At 44.7% G+C, this 21911-nt stretch overlaps 1 protein-coding gene across 1 annotated transcript; it reads right to left on the bottom strand.

Annotated features, from left to right (window-relative positions):
- Positions 1-204: 204 nt before the first annotated feature.
- slc16a12b (solute carrier family 16 member 12b) lies at positions 205-21234 on the bottom strand. Its single transcript, XM_061708521.1, is given in 8 exon segments — positions 205-622; positions 1678-1937; positions 8251-8549; positions 9547-9830; positions 9905-10048; positions 10117-10220; positions 11056-11267; positions 21121-21234. Coding segments are annotated over 7 exon segments (1425 nt in total). The 5' UTR covers positions 11166-11267; positions 21121-21234; the 3' UTR covers positions 205-398.
- Positions 21235-21911: the final 677 nt, after the last annotated feature.

The raw sequence follows: 21911 nt of genomic DNA, 5'->3' as shown, positions 1-21911 counted from the left end.
CGGTTTTTAATGGATATTTATCCTCATTATCATATTCAAATGGATCTACTAGTTTTGCTCCCGCGTCCACGTTTTTTTGTGTACGCAAGAATTCACAATGAAATACACACACTCTTTGTAGATGAGGCCCCTGGGTCTTGATCCAGACCTGCAGTACCTTTACTGACCACCAGGGTCCGGGTCAAACAGCAAGTAAATCTCCACCAACCTTCATGTTAAAATAAACATATTTACAGTCTGATTTTTTTTGTCGGGATGGCAGGACTTTGAATACGTCACGCAGACGTCTTCGTTCAGGGGCTAGCTCGCCGTTTCTCCGAACTCGTCCTCGTTGGTTGGCTGGCGTCCCGTTTGCCGTCGAAGGTTTGTCCAGATGTCCGTCGTGTCACAGTGACGTTTCAGCTTCTCTCCGCCGACAAGGCCACGCCCCCTTTGATGGTTTCCTTGTTGGGACAGCCTGATTGGTCGTCCGGGCTGACGGGGAGGGGCTTGTGAGCATCAAGTTGACGGCAGCAGCGGCGAATCCCGGCGACGGCAGAGAGGACGAGCGCACTGGCCAGCAGGGCGGCGCCGCTGAGGAGGAAGGTGGCCGAGTAGCTTCCTGTCATGTCCACCAACCAGCCTGAGGACGGGCAGAGTGATGTCACGGTGATGTCATCAGGTATCAATCAGTGCGTTTACATGGGAAGTTTAATTCCTCATTAATTCAGAATTAAAATTAAATCCGATTTAAAATGATTAAAAATTAGCATGTAAACACCCAATTCTGAATGAAAATAGCCATTCCGAATTAGATTTAATTCCGAAGTAGGTGGCTGGTTTATTCCGATTTTAAATCCCAATAGAATAATTCTGCGATCATGTATACACTGATTCTGATTCGCCTTAAAATAATTCCGGTCTTTCTTTCTGCTCGTTCCCTCGCCCGTCTGTCTCCATGACGCTTATATTCCGCGCTGGGCTCGTTTTCCAAACAAAGTTTCAAGATGGCAGCACGCAGTAAACGCTGGTCAAGAGCAGAGACCATTTATTTAATAAATAGCTTGGAGGACCTGGAAATAATTAAGAGAACAAATGGCAGGAAACATAAAAATTGTGAGCTTTTCAGAGTTGTAGCGGCTAAGTGGGGGCGGCACGCAGTAGTTCAGGTGGTAGAGCGGGTCGTCCAATGATCGAAGGAATCATTGGACGAATGATCGCAAGACACCTTACCCACCTTGCCCCGTGTGAATGTGTATGAATGTTTGGTGGTGGTCGGAGGGGCCTGCAGGGCAGCTGTGACTACAAAACGTAGCTTACCACCGCCGGTGTGAATGTGTATGAATGAATAATGATCTCTGTAAAGCGCTCTGGGTGCCTTGAAGGGCGCTATGTAAAACCAAGCCATTAAAGTTTGTTTTTCTTCCGGTAGACGTAACTTCCGGTAGACGTAACTTTAAGCGGAATTGGATAAAGCCGATCAAACGTGTTTTCCATGTAAACCTCAATTGGGAATCACTATTTCCATGTAAACTCAAAGGAAAATAGTTTAATTCGGAATAATTAATTCCGAATTAAAAAACATCATGTAACCGTGGCCAATGAGGAAAAAGACGGTTTTAACAACCTACCTCGAAACTCATAATCTGACGAGAATAAAGTTGAGGAGGAGAAATGCAGGGTTTGTGTTTCGCTCACCTCCAATCGGTGGGCTGATCAGGTAGGGAAAGCCGTGTAGGAAGTAGACCACGCCCAGCGCGGAGGACAGGCACCGAACACCAACCATGTCTGACATCACCACGGGGATCAGAGCCACGTAGGCGCCGTCGAAGTAGCCGTAGAGGACGGCGAACGGCACCAGGAGCTCGAAGCTTCGCAGCAGCGGTGCAAAAAGGCAGCAGACACCCTCCATCGCCACGGAGACGATGTAGCAGACCAGGCGGCGTGACCTCAGGCACCTGGGACAGACAGGAAGTCACTTTTATACAGAAACTGAAGTAAACTGAAGATGCGACGCCTTTGGCGAGTTCCTCTGAAGGGAGGTTGTAAAGCCTTTTGATTACTGCCTTTAATCCGCTAAAGTCGCTTTGTTTATGTATAATGTGCAGTTTATCTGTCATACCATCCCATAATGTCTACCGTGTGAGGACTTAACGGGGCACTCATGGCCACCGTGGCACTATGGCCAAAATGGCCACCATGGCACCATGGTGGCCATGGTACCATGGCACCATGGGCACCGTGGCCAAAATGGCCATCGTGGTACCATGGTGGCCAGTACCATGGTGGCAATGATTGTCATGGTGGCCATTTTGGCCATGCAATGGTGGTCATGGTGCCATGGTGGTCATGGTACCATAGTGGCCATGGTACCATGGTGGCCATGGTACCATGGCCACTGTGGTACCACGGTGGCCATTGATGAAGCATTGTGACAGCACGTGGCCCCCTGCAGGGACAACGATGGCTTGCAGGTTGCCCCAGCCTCATACCCCCGCTTGACCCATTGTCAATCAAGTTCCAGCTTCCTACCCCCTGCAGGGAAGACGACTCATACCCCTGCACCCCTGCTTGAGCAAGATCCAGCTTCCTGAGGACCCCTGCAAGGACGAGGACTTGCAGGCGGCTCCAGTGTCATACAGTGCCCGAGACACATTGTTACGCAAGTTCCGGCGTCTTGAATCCCTGCTGAGATGGCACCGTGGAAGTGGATTTGACTTCCAGCCCCTGCAGAGACGAGCACCATATATGGACTTCCTGACTCCTCAGGGGTAGTACCAAAGTGAAAGATCACACCTGACTGTCTCTCACTTGGCTTGTTTATTCCTGTCTTTTGTTGATTGAACTTTTGTATAAAAACCCTGGGGCCAAATCAATCTGGGTCAGCATTTCAACCAGACTCTGGTCTGTGTAGATGTGCTCACCGCCGGCTGAATAAAACTCACTACTCACAAGCGGACTTCTGAACTGGTTTTGATAAATTCCTCAACACCATTTTGGCAATGGTACCATGGTGGCCATGGTATCATGGCACCATGGGCACCGTGGCCAAAATGGCCATCATGGTACCATGATGGCCATGGTGCCATGATGGCCATGGTGCCATGATGGCCATGGTACCATGATGGCCATGGTACCATGATGGCCATGGTACCATGGCCACTATGGTACCATGACCACCATGGTCGACATGGGCACCGTGGCCAAAATGGCCATCATGGTACCATGGTGGCCAGTACCATGGTGGCAATGATGGTCATGGTGGCCATTTTGGCCATGCAATGGTGACCATGGTGCAATGGTGGTCATAGCATACCATAGTGGCCATGGTACCATGGTGGCCATATTGGCCATGGTACCGTGGTACCATGGCCACTATGGTACCATGACCACCATCGCACCATTGCCACCATGGCAATGGTGCAGCACGAGGAAAATATGCTTCACCAAGTTCTTCAGAAACCCGTCCTGAAACGTCTACGTCTACGGTCTGACTGGTTTCATTTTTAGTTTTTAAGCTGAACTCTGAACCACATGTTTCTCCAAACTGGACCGGGAAGCCTGGACTCCTGCCACAAACAGGAAATGATGGTTACACGGCATCAGCATGGGAGCCGATGAGCTGCTGGCGATGGAAGAAGTTTTTGTGTTTAAGGAGGTAACTGGCGGTTTAGCTGGTGGTTCTGGATCTGACCCGGTTTCTATGACCATGTTTTAGAGCCACTTTGAGATGGAGAAACAAAAACGTCAAGTATTGGAAAACAAAGCTGCAGAATTATTCAAATAAACTTTCTTTTTACGAAAAAAATCTGACATTTATTTTTGCATGAATTAAAAAAAATTGTATTTAAATAAAACAAAGTCATCAAACAAAGAAACAACTAATAATCTTGGGAGGAAAATATTTTCATATTACAAGATTAAAGTTGTACTTTGATGACCAAAAGGTTGTAAAATGATTCATTTTTGGAGAAAGGCTGAAGCCAAGAGTTTAACTGTTTAACAGAATAAAGTTGTTATGCATCGAGCAGGAAAAGTCAAACTTCCATCCTGGTTCAGTGCAACGTGGATGCTGGGATTCAGTTTAGGATTTCAGTCATATTTTGGTACATCACTGTCAAATGATCATAAATATCAAAACCTTTTGCACGAATCTGCAGGAAAATGCTGTTCTGTGTAAATGATGTTAGCGCCGTCCTCATAAATCCAGATTTACCCTCCCCTCGGGATCTCAGTGCTCTGTTGTTGTTTTCCATTTGTGTGAACATCAGTCAGAACTGCTGCCATATTTGGAAACAGGTTTGTCGGTTGTGAACGAACTCATTGTTCATATTTCAGCGGTTTCGTAACCTGAGAACAGTGGTAACGGTTTGAGTTCCACCTCTGAGACAGAAGTGAAGTCAGTCACGCCTTTCTCTGCTGGAACACCAGCTACTCTCAGTCTTTAACCCTCTGTCTGATGCTTTGTATTACAAGCATTTCTGGATATATAGTTTTTTTTAAATTACAAAATAAATAAAATCATGAAGATAAAATTAATAATGATTAGAAAACTATTAAAGACAACCTTTATAAAACCAAAATTAAGATTTTCTCTGCATCATCTCTTTTGTCGGGGATTCACGGCACTGAAACCATGACTACAGGATTCTGTTTAATGTGAAAAGAAACACGTTTTTTTGACTTTACAGACAATATATAACCAAGAAACTTAATTTCATGTATTCATTTTTATAACAATTTTTGCATTTCAGACCTGAAAACACACCTAACACACGGACCACATGGACAACGGTTACTATAGAAACTTTTTCTCAACACTTTAATACAGTTACATTCAGTAAGGACCATACCTGTCACGTTTTGTATTTAAAAATAAGGGAAATCTTCCACCAGTACAACCAAGGTTACATTTTAAGACAGATTTCCAAGAAATCTAAAATAACTACCTGTCAACCACTTACAAACTACAATTATGTGGTCAGAATCTGATAGTTCCACCTTTGTTGACACTGAAATGCTGTGTACTTCCTTTGTGTGTAATTCCCATAATAGAGCCTAAATGAAAAAGGAATTAAAGTACATGTATTTATTTTAAATATTTTTAGTTTATATACACATTGATTGTCTTCAAGTGAAACATTGACATTTTCTTTTAATTTGTCATTTTCACTCATGTGGCTCTATGGCGCCGTCCTGGTGCTGCTGACGGACATCGTTCCTTCCCCCGTGAGAGACACTAAAATCTCAGTTACACTTCTTTTTAGAACGGGTAACTGAGCTCCGTCCTGCTCCTCTTTAGGAAAGTAACTTCGGTTTCCTATTTCAGAGATATTTACATGATGTCTTGGCTTTTTTTAGCAGAATTGCTAAATGGGAAATTTACAAGAAAATACTAATACAGGGGGGCGGCAGGGAAAGAGGGGTAAAATATGGTAGTTTCCCGGCCAAAACGGGAGACATGACAGGTATAGGAATGACACGTGAAACTTTACTACGGAAAAAGAAGCCGATATTGGGCCTGATTTACTAAAGGTTTGCGTGTGTAAAAACGTGTGTAAACTTGACATCACCCGCAAACCAAAGTGCAAGCTGATCTACTAACAGCATGCAAAGAGGACTGCGCCTCTCAAATGCGCAAAATAGCACACGCAATTCATTTAGTACTTTTGCCCTGATGAATAATCAATATGGGGCGTACCCGCCAGAAATCGCTAAATACTGGGAGGGGAAAATGCAAATTGGTCCATTTACCACGCGCAATGAGATTTACCAAGCCTGAAAGTTTTTGCGGGGATTGTGATTGCGTCTGTATTTAATACGTTCGAAAGGAAGGTGCTAATCTCCACATGCAAAAGGAGAAATATTTTATTTGAATGTTAAATCGAGTAAAAGGTTGCCACAGGAGGCACATTCATTTTTTTATTTGTGATAATAAATAAATCACGTGTTTTCATGGAGAAAAAAGTGTTTCTCATTGTGCGCCTATGCTTGTTCTGCAGTTCTCATACGTATTCAGCACCCCTGCCGTGAAAAGCACCCCCTCGTCTGACAAAAATGATATTCTCATTCCGTGTCACGTTCTGTTTAGCGTCCAGTTTTGTGTTAATGATTCATGTTTAAATGCGCTCATGGATTCCACAATAGTCATACTTTCCCACAGTCACAGATAACAAAAATCAGGTAAATGGTTATTGATGTCATTAATTAATAGCCTGCTTACTGTGTTGTCTTCCATAATATTTGTAAATATATATAATATAAACTCCTAAGTATGTGTTTGTGTGAGTGTGTATATATAAATATATTGAAGTGTCAGTGTGTTGTTTTTTTTCTTGGTCTACTTATCATTGAATATACGAGGGGGTGCTTTTCACGGCAGGGGTGCTGAATACGGCACAACAATTTGCCTCTTCCACTAATATCTCTAACTCCAACTCGTCAAATTTCATTTTGCGCTTGCGACTTTATCCTGCTTTCCATCCAGACTCTCCATGGCGCAAAGTTTGCGCCGCAAACCTTAAGACACGCAACACCTCATTTAAATACTGAGGTTTGCAACTGTTATCAATTGCGCACGCAATCTTAGTTGATCACCCGCAAAACACACAACAACAGCACGCGCAAACTTTTTCAGTGCACACGCAATTTAGTACTCTTTTATTTAGGATCTTAGTAAATCGGGCCCATTGACATTGTCTGGAGGAGACGCCTCTGGACTCTGTGGGATCTGAGATGGACCATCACCATGGTGGACTGTGGTAAGTGAGGAGTACCACAAGGCTCTGTATGAGGACCTCTGCTTGTTTACGTCTACGTGATAACACTGAGCATCATCTGGTGCTAATTCATACAAATGTCAGTTGTATGCAGATGACACTCTGACTTATGTTCCCAATCAGTATTTCAGATGTTTCCTAGAAGAAATGTTCTCTGTGAGCTCAGGACCAGAGAGGAAAAGGATAATCCAGACTGTCATCAGGAACTAGTCTATAAGGCAGGAAATGGCCCAGAAGCATATGAATATAGGATTCTTTCGCTCTTATGGCGCTTTTACACTAGTATCTACTCAGCGCGACTCGATTCGCCACGCCCCGGTAATGCGCTTCTCCACTAGGGGTCGAGGGGGGTGGACCCGTGCCAAGTTGATACTTTTTCTGTAGCCATTCTGCCGAGGTTCTAAGCGGCTGAGTCGGCCCTGGATCTGACGTCATCACACTACAGGCCACCGATTGGTCGGGGGGTTGGAGTCAGACGTCTGAGTCAGTAGGCAGAAATCAGCGCAAGAGCTGCTTGCTGCTTCTTCATTTTATTCGACCAACAATGGCAGCAAATGTCTGTTTGATGATCCAACTCTGAGGTGCAGATTTTCATAAACCTGGTGGCTGAGGAGAAAATTAAAAAGGGATCTATCTACCAGGCGCTCTGTCACCTATCAGCTGCTGGCACACAGCAAACACGTCACAGCAGCTTCGCTCTAACCCGCCCCCTTCTCATCTGGGTGTCTAAAAACAAACGAGGACAAGGCGAGTGGAGGCGAGACGAGGCGTGGCGAGTCGAGTCGCGCTGAGTAGGAACTAGTATAAAAGCACCATAAATCTTGCTCATCCTGCAGGGCCACTTCGTGTTGGGAGACCCTTCCACCCAGCCCCCAGTGGGTTTATGGGTGTCAGTGTAAACCCACTGTTGGGCCACTCAGTAATCAACACAGGTAAGATCCATCTGGATTCTTCCAAACTACGATTCTGGTATTTTGAGCTCCTGTGTGGGTTTCATGTGGGAACCCCCAGACTGGCCTCCCCAAGGAAAACCTACATACACGCTCCTGCAGTTTAAGATTACGGTTATCTCTAAGATCTCTGATCTCTAAGAACTGACAACTGTTTTCTTTGGTCCTATGGGGCCTACATGTGGCCCATACTTACCTTGCAAGTATGGGGGCCCACAGGAGCACGGTTTCTGTTGAAAGTGGCCCTACTTCAACCCAAAAAGGTGCATTTGCATAGGTAAATATCCCCCAACAACACAGAGCCTGGGATCATTTAACATGCCTGAACCTCCAGCACAACAAGGTGGCTCTTCAAGGCAGAGCTGAAGTGGTTCGGGTATCTGGTTGATGAGTTTTCCCTGGGGAGGTTAGGGTTCGTGGGAAAATGTGGGACACTGGAGAGATTATATCTCTTGGTTTACCTGGGCATGCCTCAACAAAGGATAGTTTTCTAGGTCTGGTATTCTACCTGGACCCTTCACGCAGGTGAACGACTCCCTTACCTTCTGTCTGTCAGCCAGCCGAAGGTGATGTTCCCCACGATGTCGATGACTCCAAGGATGGACATAAGGAAGGCGGCGTGATGGTGGCTGACACCGGTGCTCAGAGCGTATGGTACGAGGTAGACGAAAGGCAGGCTGCATCCGGCGGCCAGGAACAGGAAGGACACCGCCAGACCCAGGAAGTCCGGCCGGCGCAGGAAGCTGCACTCATTCCTGGAAAGGAAGCAGGAGCTGAAGCACCACCTCCTTCTCATTGCAGCGGGGTTGTTTCTCAGGGGCGGGGGTAGTAAAGATGGCAGCTTTTCTGATGGCAGGACGTTCTTGGATTCTTTGGAGATGTTTATGGCAAGTTCGGCATCTTGTGATGAGACTTCGCCTGGATTAGAAAGAATGGATGAAGGTGAAAAAGGTTGGTTTGTTCAGGTGCTACATGTAGACTGAGTGTTCTGACATAGATCTCCATACTGGTTCTACTGGACCTCAGGTAAGGGATTAGTGTCCATACTGGTTCTACTGGACCTCAGGTAAGGGATTAGTGTCCATACTGGTTCTTCAGAACAGGGTTTGCTAAGGTGTCCTGCAGGGCTCAGTGCTAGGGCCAATCTGGTTCAGTTTCTACATGCAGCCCTTGGGAAATATAATCCAGAATCACGGCATCAATGTTCACCTCTATGCTGATGATATTCAGATTCAGACTCAGATTACTTTATTCATCCCTTTGGGAGGTTCCCTTGGGGAAATTGACATCTCCATCTCACACACACAACACTGTCATTTACAAACCAAACACCCCAAAAGCCAAACACCCACATAAAGATAAAAATATAAGAAAATTCACAATAAAATAAAAAATAAATAAATAAAATAAAAATGAAATAGAAAGTCCGGTGCCATAAAAAGAATAAGGATAGAAAAAGAAAAAGAGCAGAAAAAGCACAAAATACACAGCTGTATTTGTCTATGAAGAAACAGAACTGTTAGCTAAATTAGCCATATCTTAAGGACATTGTTATTGGGATCAAGGGGACAGCTCTAGGTTAGTATAAATCACATCTATCTGACATATTCCAGTTTTTTCATGTACACAAAGTTTCTTTGGGACAGACAGGTTTTGCTATGGTGTTCCACAGGGTTCAGTGCTGGGCCAATCTCGTTCAGTTTCTACATGCAGCCCTTGGGAAGTATAAGTATGTCTGGGGTGAAGGAAGTCTGGGCATCCCTGCTGAGGCTGCTGCCCCCGCGACCCGGGAACGGATAAGCGGAAGAAGATGAGTGAGAGTGATTTATAATTGTTGCTCAGAGTTTGCACGTACCGTCCTCCCCCTCTGGCTCCTCTTCCTGCACCGTGATTGGCCGCAGCAGGGCCCCACAGACGCAGAGATTGGCGACGAAGGCGCTGAGGATCAGCAGCGCCCCCCTCCACGAGTACATCTGGATCAGCACCTGCAGCGCCGGGGCCAGCACAAACGTGCCGATGCCGCTCCCCGACATGGCCACGCCGTACGCCAGCGCCTTCCTGCGCCGGAAGTAGCACCCCACCAGGGCGATGGCCGGGCTGTAGCAGAGGGCAAATCCCAGACCTGCACCAGAGTCCAGAGAGGTTCAGTACACGAGAGGAACGGCGCTGGACCCTGAGGACCGGTCGGATCCTGACCTGTGAGGAGCCCTATGCTGAGGTAGAGCAGCTCCAGACTGGTGGAGAAGGAGCCGAGCAGGAGGCCGCAGGACGACAGGACTCCACCCAGCATCACCACCCCCCTGCTGGACCAGCGGCTCTCCACCAGGCTGCCGACCGGAGCTAAACAAAGAGAGAACTTCAGCTGCGGTCGCGGGACCGGACCTTCCTGCCGGGGTACGAGTACCGACCGCAGAGCATGGTGGTGCAGTCCACCAGGCTGTGGATCCAGGCGGTGGCGGAGTAGTCCGCCCCGAAGGAGACCTGGAACTCCACGAAGAAGATGGAGAGGCACCTGCAGAGACGAAGGGAGGACGGCTGGCATCAGGGACACTGAGAGATGTGAACTGGACTCTCAAAAGACAACCAATAGAAAACTCAGGGGTCTGGATCTAGACCTGCAGTACCTCTACAAACCACTAGGGCCCAGATCCAGACCTGTAGTACCTCCACTGACCAGCAGTGATCCAAGACCATAAGATTGGACCTCACACAGTCCTGGACTGATGAGGACTTTTGAGTGAGTTGCAGTTCATTTTCAATGTTTGAACCGGAACAAGGAGTCTGGACCAGAATCAGGAGTCTGGAGATTTTGGGATGACTGTATGAATGATTGTATGTATTTGTATGTTTGATTGTCTGTATTGTAATGTCAACTGTTTTCATATTCCCAAAGGTACCACATTGCACGGTAAATTTCATTTTTCCTTGATGAACTTTGGGCCCCCTCCCAAAAGCTTTCAATAGCTTACTTTTGGGGACCCATTCATACATGCCAAAGGACCATTATAGATGTCTGATTGGTCTCAATTGTATACGTTTATTTTAATGGCCATGTATGAATAAACTAAACTTGAACTTGAACTCTGGACCAGAACCAGGAGTCTGATCCAGAACCTTCTCTGCTGTATTAGCTAGTTCACTTGTGTAACTGTGTGTGCGTGTGCGTGCGTGTACACATGGGTGTGTGTGTGTGTGTTACCTGGTCACTGCACGTGTGTGTGTGTGTGTGCGTGCGTGCGTGCGTGCGTGCGTGCGTGCGTGCGTGCGTGCGTGCGTGCGTGCGTGCGTGCGTGCGTGCGTGCGTGCGTGCGTGCGTGCGTGCGTGCGTGCGTGCGTGCGTGCGTTACCTGGTCACTGCACGTGTGCAGACCGTCACCATGAAGCAGCTAGCGACCACCATCCATCCCCAGCCTCCATCTGGAGGCGACGCCCCGACTCTCTGCCTCCCAGCAACCATTGCTGTAGCCGCAGGACCCCCAGGTCTCGGTCCTGGTCTCGGTTCTGGTCTCAGTTCTGGTCCGGAGGAGTTATGGAGTTTCTGAATGATGCTTCAGGACACCTGAAACACGTGTAGGTTCAGAGTTTATTTGTGCAGTGTGCAGTCCAGTAGAGTCCTGCAGAGTCCAGCAGAGTTCCAGCAGAGTCCAGTAGAGTCCCATCAAGATGGGGGCAGAGTCTGTGAGTGGTTTGGCAGGCTGTACTCATGAGCAGAACAGTTCCAACATCGCCGTTCATAATCTCCTCTACCTATTTTTTAAGACTCTTGTCTGGATGTTTAGCAAGCCCCTGCGTTGGACAATCAAACGACACAGTAATGTTTTATTAAGCCTACTGTTGCCAATGTTTTTTATCTACAACGCGCTGGTGTTCTGCCAATTTCTGCTGCTTTGCCAAAAAATGCTCCCTAATGGTTTTCTACCTTTGCAGAGCTACACTTTTACTGTGTTTTACTCCCTAAACCACTGCCTTTCCCCCCAAGTGGTCCTTGTATCTTGCCAGGCCGTCATTGTAAATAAGAATGTTCTTAATGACCTGCCTGGTTAAATAAAGGCCAATGACTGAATGAATATCAAGTAAAGCGATGTTTTTTTTTCCTCTTTATCGTATAATGTTCACAAAGTGTATAGCAATTCATGTCATGGGTAGTGTATTTTGAAGGATCAAATACTTAACATCCCATATTATCAATTTTACATAGTGAAATAAATGATGGACGTGCCAATCAAACTTTGAAAATCCACTGTGCGCATGCGCAGAACCACAAAGTAGCATTTCTCGGCAGGTAGCAAGGATTGGCAGAACACCGGAGTCTCTCAAAGCAAAGGCGCATCATCCTCACAATATTACCGCTGATCCGCTGGGCATTTTAACAGAAAAAACACAACTGAATTTGTTAGGATTTGGTTATGTCACAGTTTTCACACGGATTCTCAAGCAGGGTCGGGCTCAGGTCTTCACGCCTGTATAAAAAGCCACAATCGGGCGGGAGGCCTGTCATGCCAAAAAGTGATTACCTGCCAGAATCTGATTTGTGGCTGCGGAAGCGCGGACAGCAGCCCGTTGAGCGATAGCGCTAAAAGGTAAGATTTTCAGATTATGAAGCTCAAGAATGCCTAAATATGACTTGATCTCATTCTTGAGCTTCATAATCTGAAAATCTGTCAGTACCGGTGTCATGCCAAAAAGTGATTGCCTGCCAGAATCTGATTTGTGGCCGCCGGAGCCCGCACAGCAGCCCGTTGAGCGATATCGCTAAAACGTAAGATTTTCAGATTATGAAGCTCAAGAATGAGATTAAGTCATATTTAGGCAGGAAAAACTTTTCATTAACTGTATTTGGCCTTCAATCAATTTTGGGCAGGTGAAAATGCCTATTTTGTGTTGTAATGGTCCTTTAAAAGAGTTAAAAGCAATCCTGTGAGCTCTAGTGTTTATATTATGAAGCTGAAGAATGAGACCAAATCATATTTAGTTAGGAACAACCTTTCATTAACTGTATTTGGCCTTCAATCAATTTTTGGCAGGTAAAAAGACCCATTTTCAGGGGAGAAATTAGATTCTGGCAGACAATACCTTTTTGGTACGACACCGGGTCGATGGCCCGCACAGACCCACATAACATCCCACCGGCCATGGATTATCATCCCCACGGTGAACTGACTGTAACAGCTGACGAATGTCAACAAAGATGTCATTTAGCAAATCGCGCAACTTTGAAACAGAGACAGTCAAGACTTTTTCAAACTGTGAATCATGCCCAAATCATTTGGAACCAGGACACAAAACCCAATGGAATTTGGGGAGGGCATATAAATGTCAGAAGCATACTACCAAAATAGATCAGATACAAAACTTACTTAAAGAGTCTAACTTAGATTTTTTGTCTATGTCTGAGACTTGGTTGACTAGCAACGTTCCTACTGACCTAATTAACATATCAGGATACACTTGTTACAGGAAAGACAGGCCCAAGGGAAGGGGAGGGGGTGTTTTAATTTATATTAGGGAACAGTTTAAGGTCTTAGAGCTTGAATTTAATGTAGATTTGGAGAGTTTAGGACTGAATGTAATTCTCTCACCAAACATGAAATGTAGTATAGTTGCTCTATAATCCTCCATCTCATGATGTACAATTCTACCATGAACTGGAAAGTCTTCTATCTGCTCTCAATAATTCTTGTGAATGTATGTTGTTTGGGGACTTTAACATTAATTGGATAGACGAAAGGGGAAAGACAAAACTTAAGTCGACTATGGGTACATTTAAATACAAACAGATGATTGATAGACCTACACGAGTTACTAGAAAGAGTGAAACCCTTATAGATCTGATTTTTACAAATAGGCCAGAGAGAGTAATACAAACTTGCAATCTTATCACTGGTCTCTCAGATCATAACACTGATTATAAGAAAGTTAACTAAAAAGCGCCTAGTCAATCATACCAAAACGGAAAATCACACTTTAACAACTGGAATTCCTAAGTCTAAAATGGTTGACTTGGAATATGATCTGAAGAAAGTCAACTGGGAGAGGGCAACTAAAGAGCCAGATATAGATCGCAGTGCTAACACTTTTGCCTCTATCCTGTATGACAGAACTAGCAAGCACACAAAAACCTGGAAAAGCAAACCTAAGAAAAAATCTCTTCCATGGTTTAATAGTGACATCCTTCTGCTCATCAAAGAGAGAGATCTTGCTCTTAAAAGGTCTTTAATGACTAGAACCAATACTGACCATTTTATTTACACTAGTTTAAGGAACAAAGTAGTGTCTGAGCTGAAGAAAGCAAAGACTAGGCATTTTTATAAACTCAGTGAAGAGGCCAATGGCAACAGTTTTAAATTGTGGCAACACATAAACAGTCTAACCAATTCAAGTAAACAAAAGCTCCCAAAGATAAATTGCCTTAATGTACGTGATGAACTCACTACTAGTAATGAGTCAATTGCAAATGGTTTTAATAATTTTTTTATTGAGTCTGTGAAAGAATTGGCTTATCATTTTAATTTTACTGAGCCACTTTGTGATGAATTTGAACATGATCACACAAACTCCTTCTATATAAAAGAAGTAACCCAGGATAAAGTGAAAAAAGTTATTGCAAACATAAGTAACTCCATGGCAAAGGATAACCATAACTCAAATACTGCATTTCTTAAAGGTATTGTGACATCATTTTTAACATGCTTTTAACACTATTAAAAGTCTTGGCCAACATCCCTCAAATGTGTCTAAAAGAGTGTAACAAGAAAAACTTCACTCTTAGTACTCTTTTCCTGGCTTTTTATTACATTTTTTTTTTGCGCCGTGAAAAATGCTTCCTTTCCCCCCTTTCCTGTCAATCATTGCTCCGCTCCTCCTCCCAACCTCCTCCAGCCCAACCATACGCTCACAGCGGCGTCGGAGCGACAGGCGAAGCATGCACGGAAGAGCAGCAGGGAGAACCACAGCAAACAATCATAAAAATAAAGGCATGCAAGCAGCACTGTCCCCTTATCTTAAGTCCAGTCAGTGGCCGCGGGTCTTCTTAGCAGTTTTCCTCCGGTGATTAGAACAAAAGAGGCTCTAAACAGCTCCGTGTTAAGCCTCATTTATGGTTCCGCGTTAAATCGACGCAGAACTACGCCGTAGGGTTCAGCGTACGGTGCGCGTCGCCGCGTAACCCTACGCCGTAGGATCTGCGTCGGTGTAACGCGGAACCATAAATCAGCCTTTATGGTGCGCTGGAGAGGAGGCAGGGAGCTGGGTGGAGGGGGCGGTGATTTAGCGGATCGTTACGTAACGATCCGCCACCAAACCAGGTGCGCCGTTTTTGCACAGTTATGCGGAAAATCCCAGAAAGCACACAATACACTGAATGTTAAAAGTTCGTTGTTTTTTGGGTGTAATTGATGTCAAGACACCCAACAAAACACAAAAAAATCAAGAAAAATTTGTTTTTCATGTCACAATCCCTTTAAGAAACATCAGAGTTGTCTGTTAGAGCCAATCACTTACTTAGTAAACTTATCAATACGAACAAACAGGTTCCCAGAAAGCTGGAAAACTGCAATAATTACTCCAGTTTATAAAACAGGAGAAAGGGACTTAGCAGGTAACTACAGGCCTATCGCCATCCTCCCAGTAGTCTCAAAAGTTCTAGAGAAAATTGTAGCTGAACAATTAATTGAGCACCTAGAGTCTAACCAACTGAATTATCCACAGCAGTTTGGTTTTAGACAAAAATACTCCACAGAATCAGCTAAGTGTTATCTGCTGGAGAAAATCCAAACTTCCCTGGATAAAGGAAATGTTGTAGGGGCAGTGTTTTTGGATTTAAAAAAGGCCTTTGACACTGTTAACCACAGTGTCCTACTCAATAAAGTTAAGCAATTTAAATTGTCACCGGAAGCTCTTAAATGGCTTAAATCATATCTGGAGGGTAGACAGCAGTGTGTTAGGCAGTACTCGAGTTGTAAAAAAAAATCAGGGGGGATGGTGGATTTTATCATATGGGGACAGATAATTTGTGCTGATTACAAATAATATAATATATTACAAATAATAGCAGTGACCAAAACAGCTGCAGAAATACTGCAGGAATGACATAGCAGCAGTTAAATGCAGCCTTCTGTAAGCTTTAAATATCCACTTGGCTTACATCAAATACATCAAAACACAACAATAAAAATCTGAATTTATCAATATGACTCTGTCCTTCACAGGATAAGTAACATGGATCACTGCAAAAACTCAAAATCTTAACAAGAATATTCTAGTTATTTCTTATTTATATTCTTATTTCTAGTTAAAATGTCTCATTTTAGTAAAAGAAATCTCATTACACTTAAAACAAGACTCATCACTGGAAAAAACAACAATTGTCACCTGTTTCAAGTAGATTTTCACTTAAAATAAGTAGAAAATCTGCCAGTGGAACAATATTTTTTTGCTTGTAATAAGAACATAAATCTTGTCCCAGTGGCAGATTTTTATACTTATTTTAAGTGAAAATTTACTTGAAACAGGTGAAAATTGTCAAATAAGTTATTTTTCTGGTGTTATTTTTCTGGTGATGACTCTAAATGTTGAAATAGCAGTAAAACCACATTCATTGATGAAATGACATAAGGGATGGAAAGGAGGGATGGCAGTTTTACAGGGGGGATGATTTGGACCATTTTTATTTCAGGGGGGATGCCATCCCCCCTCATCCCCCCTCATCCCCCCTCAACTCCAGTACTGGTGTTAGGGTCAATGGGGTGAAGTCCAGTATGTTGGCAAACAGCATGGGTGTACCACAAGGATCCGTGTTTGGTCCACTGCTGTTCACTATGTACATTAATGACCTGCCGAACTGCTGTCCAAGTGTCAGCTGCCAGATGTATGCTGATGACACCATCATCTATGTGTCCACTAAAACACCCAGCCTGGCTGGCGAGCACTTGACGCGGGCTTTAACAAACATCTCGGCTTGAGTTATCCCACCTAACTCTTAATGTAAAAAAAACGGTGTCCATCTGTCTCTCCATACGTAACAGGCCTGATCATGAAGTATTTCAGGTCAGGATTAAGGAGGAAATCAAGTACATCTGTAATCGGCAGACTTGGCGTGCTCTCTCAAAAAAACCAAACGGGTGCCAGTCCAAAAAACATGTCAAAAAATCCAAATCCGACAGCACTCACTGTAAGAATCGGACGCGTTTCAGCTTACAGCCTGAGGACGGCTGTAAGCTGAAACGCGTCCGATTCTCTGCTGCTGTGCAGTGATTTAACGATGCATTCAAAGTTTTATACTTACAGTGAGTGCTGTCGGATTTGGATTTTAAGTACATCTGTAACAAGGTCAAACCAAATCTTAACTTCGTTTTATCAGAAGGAACCTGTCTCATCAAGCTGCTAAACTATACTGTGATTCTTTCTAATTTTTCATACTGCATCACATCATGGTCACAGGCTTCCACAACCACTATGAAACCTATAGTCTCTATATACAAGCAAGCAATAAAAATCATGGACCCAAAACCAATGAAATGGCATCACTGCCGCATATTAAGGAAACACAACCTCCTCACTTTTGAAAATTTTATTAACCTCAGTATTTTTAAATTTTTCATTAAATGTTTAAATAATCATGTGTCAACACAGCTCTCACAGAGCGACCACACGACCATCCACTAGTGGTGACTGTCTCATCCCACAATGCAACACTTCTTTCTGCCAGTCTGCTCTCTCTGTAAAGGGGGCAAAACTTTGGAACTCTCTACCCACTGAGTTAAAATTAGAGACCAATACAAAAGCTTTTAACAAAGGACTCAAACAGTGGTTAAAATCTAATCAGCAGTGTACACATGAATAGTTCTTAACTTGCTGACAGCTTGCTTTGTTGTCTTTTTATGTTTCTAATTGAAAATGGTTTGTATTTCTTTGATTTCCTTTCCAATCGTTTTGTTGTTTCTTTGTTTTTTTTTAATTTATTTATTTTATTTTTATTTATTTTTTTCCCATTCTTGTTATCTTAAAGGAGCCGTCTGTAAGAAATGGCCAAAACTGGTACTGCAGTCACTTTCCAAATATTGTTGAGCGGCGTGTACCCTCCCCCTCCTCCCCCCGACCAGAGGTTGCCAGGTAAGCTGCAGAATGCAGCAGGAACGTAGGCTGCCATGGCAAGCGACGAGTCCTACACAGTAAGTCTATTTTCTGTATTTAATGCTTTATGAAAGATCTTTTGCGAAGTAATAATGTAGTTTTTGGAAAGCTAGACATTTTTTCATCCAACACTTTCGTAGCGGCTGCTGCGATAATTAGAGCCGAGCTGGCAACCCGGATGCCGAAACAATACTGACTTGGTGATTGGGAGATAGGTGGAGGGTGGAGCTTCAGAAACAATACTGACTTGGTGATTGGGAGATAGGTGGAGGGTGGAGCTTCAGAAACAATACTGACTTGGTGATTGGGAGATAGGTGGAGGGTGGAGCTTTAGAAACAATACTGACTTGGTGATTGGGAGATAGGTGGAGGGTGGAGCTTCAGAAACAATACTGACTTGGTGATTGGGAGATAGGTGGAGGGTGGAGCTTCAGAAACAATACTGACTTGGTGATTGGGAGATAGGTGGAGGGTGGAGCTTCAAACCAAAACAAAAAATGACAACATAAACATCAGTTGAGGGCTGCAACTCCTCTTTTTAAACTGGAATATCCTGGCTTGAGTGCTGTTGTCAGTGACATAAGTATTTGAAATGAACATGATTTTTAAATGTCTGTTGACATATCGGGGTCATTTTATGATTCATTTTATTATTGCTCTTACATACAGCTCCTTTAAGATATTATTGCTCTCTATTTTTTTCAAAAGCTGCCTATGGACAAGTGTTGCGAATTAGCACCTGTGCTAAAACACTTAAACAATGAATCTGGTTTGTCCAATGTAATTGCTATGTCCATAAATAAACATAAAATAAAATGATAAATCAGAGTCCAGCAGAGTCCTGCAGAGTCCTGTTGAGTCCTGCTGCCTGAATCAGAGTTTAAAGCAGATCCAGTCAATAAGTGACCTGCTGACGTCGTTCATTAACCAGCCCAGACCCCCCAGACCCGCCGGACCCGTTGGACCCGCCGGACCGTCCCACTTCCTGCCCATCTGTTTGTCCCGAAGGCTGCGTTCAACAACACGATGCAGCTGTAGGAGGATCGCGGTCTGGCCGCCGCGGAGCCGATCGGGACGGGGGCCAGATGGGTCTGGATAGGATCAGGACCCATCAGTGTAGACGGCGCTGGAACTGATCAGCCTGACCTGAAGATTGTGGTCCCGGTCTTCAGAGCCTGTCAGGTCTCTCAGGTCCGGTTTCTTGTCAGGGTCCTGGATCACAGCCATTACTACTGTACTATAACTGTACTGTGAAACCAGGACCAACAGAGCTGGAACCAGAACTAGTAGAACTGGAACCAGGACTAGTAGAACTGAAACCAGGACTAGTAGAACTGAAACCAGGACTAGTAGAACTGAAACCAGGACTAGTAGAACTAAAACCAGGACTAGTAGAGCTGAAACCAGGACTAGTAGAACTGAAACCAGGACTAGTAGAGGTGAAAGCAGGACTAGTAGAACTGAAACCAGGACTAGTAGAGCTGAAACCAGGACTAGTAGAACTGAAACCAGGACTAGTAGACCTGAAACCAGGACTAGTAGAGGTGAAACCAGGACTAGTAAAACTGAAACCAGGACTAGTAGAGCTGAAACCAGGACTAGTAGAGGTGAAAGCAGGACTAGTAGAGGTGAAAACAGGACTAGTAGAGGTGAAAGCAGGACTAGTAGAGGTGAAAACAGGACTAGTAGAGCTGAAACCAGGACTAGTAGAGGTGAAAGCAGGACTAGTAGAACTGAAACCAGGACTAGTAGAGATGAAACCAGGACTAGTAGAACTGAAACCAGGACTAGTAGAACTGGAACCAGGACTAGTAGAGGTGAAACAAGGACTAGTAAAACTGAAACCAGGACTAGTAGAGGTGAAACAAGGACTAGTAAAACTGAAACCAGGACTAGTAGAGCTGAAACCAGGACTAGTAGAACTGGAACCAGGACTAGTAGAGGTGAAACCAGGACTAGTAGAACTGGAACCAGGACTAGTAAAACTCAAACCAGGACTAGTAGAACTGAAACCAGGACTAGTAGAACTGAAACCAGGACTAGTAGAGCTGAAACCAGGACTAGTAGAGCTGAAACCAGGACTAGTAGAACTGAAACCAGGACTAGTAGAGCTGAAACCAGGACTAGTAGTGCTGAACCCAGGACTAGTAGAACTGAAACCAGGACTAGTAGAGCTGAAACCAGGACTAGTAGATCTGAAACCAGGACTAGTAGAACTGAAACCAGGACTAGTAGATCTGAAACCAGGACTAGTAGATCTGAAACCAGGACTAGTAGAGCTGAAACCAGGACTAGTAGAACTAAAACCAGAACTAGTAGAACTGAAACCAGGACTAGTAGAGCTGAAACCAGGACTAGTAGATCTGAAACCAGGACTAGTAGAACTGAAACCAGGACTAGTAGACCTGAAACCAGGACTAGTAGACCTGAAACCAGGACTAGTAGAACTGAAACCAGGACTAGTAGACCTGAAACCAGGACCAGTAGACCTGAAACCAGGACTAGTAGAACTAAAACCAGGACTAGTAGAACTGAAACCAGGACTACTAGACCTGAAACCAGGACTAGTAGAAACTGAAACCAGGACTAGTAGAAACTGAAACCAGGACTAGTAGACCTGAAACCAGGACTAGTAGAACTAAAACCAGGACTAGTAAAGCTGAAACCAAGACTAGTAGACCTGAAACCAGGACTAGCAGAGGTGAAAGCAGGACTAGTAGAGGTGAAAGCAGGACTAGTAGACCTGGAACCAGGACTAGTAGAACTGAAACCAGGACTAGTAGAGGTGAAAGCAGGACTAGTAGAGGTGAAAGCAGGACTAGTAGAGGTGAAACCAGGACTAGTAGAACTGAAACCAGGACTAGTAGAACTGAAACCAGGACTAGTAGAACTGAAAGCAGGACTAGTAGAGGTGAAACCAGGACTAGTAGAACTAAAACCAAGACTAGTAGAACTGAAACCAGGACTAGTAGAGCTGAAACCAGGACTAGTAGAGGTGAAAGCAGGACTAGTAGAGCTGAAACCAGGACTAGTAGACCTGAAACCAGGACTAGTAGAGGTGAAAGCAGGACTAGTAGAGGTGAAAGCAGGACTAGTAGTGCTGGAACCAGGACTAGCAGTCTCTCGGCTGTTAGCAGCATCGCTGGCTGATTGGTCGCAGCAAACTTCCTTTTCAGGTTCTGGACTTGCAGGTGGGACCTAAACTGCCAAGAAGAATCACTTTTCGAAATGGTTTCTTATCAAAGAAACTGATCAGACTTCAGACTTCCACAAACACAGACCTCAATCTTCATGAATGAGCTACGGGAAGACTTTTCCAATAATCTCCCGGTCTGGTCTCCACCAGCACCTGCAGGAGGTTCTTCTCTCTTCTAACGATCCTGTCTGTATCAGCTGTTCCTCTGGAGGTCTCTGCTCGGCCGCACCTCCTCCTCTTTCTCCACCCCCTCCTCTTTCTCCACCTCCTCTTTCTCCACCTCCACCTCTGGCCCCCCTCCTCTCATGTGTTTTCTATCTTTTTCTCCTGCAGCACATGTGTGCTGCACCACGTGAGACGTCTGAGACACGTGTCTCCAGGCCTCGATGGAGCCTCACGAGGACAACGCTGCTCCCTGAATGTCCCACCATGGACTGGGAACCAGGTTCAGGTCTGGACTTTGGGCCAAGTCCCTCTAAAACTTTGTGATGTAGACCTGCTGCTGTGTTTTCGTGCAAACGACTCTGAGTCTCTCCCGGAGGACTGAATGTAGACGCTGGTCCTCCTGTAGATCTCAAGACCACGACCCTGAAACACTGACTGAGGACCGAGGTCTCAGGTTAGGAGACGCTGATTCTCATTACTAAAGGTCAATTTCTGCATTATTGATTCATATTGATCACTTTCCGATCACTCTGCTGTTCTCACAGTCTTTCCTTCAGCTTACCTGAAGAGTTTCGCAGTCCGGCTCGTGCTGAAAAGCCACGGCAGGTCCTTGGTGGGAGATCAGGCGGTCTTGGATTCAGGAAATGCTGGGGGTGCTGTTGAAAAGATGAAAAGAGGAAAGAGTGACTCAAAACAGAGAACCTGAGAGAA

The sequence above is a fragment of the Cololabis saira genome, chromosome 19 (assembly GCF_033807715.1).
Source record: "Cololabis saira isolate AMF1-May2022 chromosome 19, fColSai1.1, whole genome shotgun sequence".
Classification (NCBI taxonomy): domain Eukaryota; kingdom Metazoa; phylum Chordata; class Actinopteri; order Beloniformes; family Belonidae; genus Cololabis; species Cololabis saira.
The sequence above is the reverse complement of the archived record's forward strand: the minus strand, read 5'-3'. Positions and strand labels throughout refer to the sequence as shown.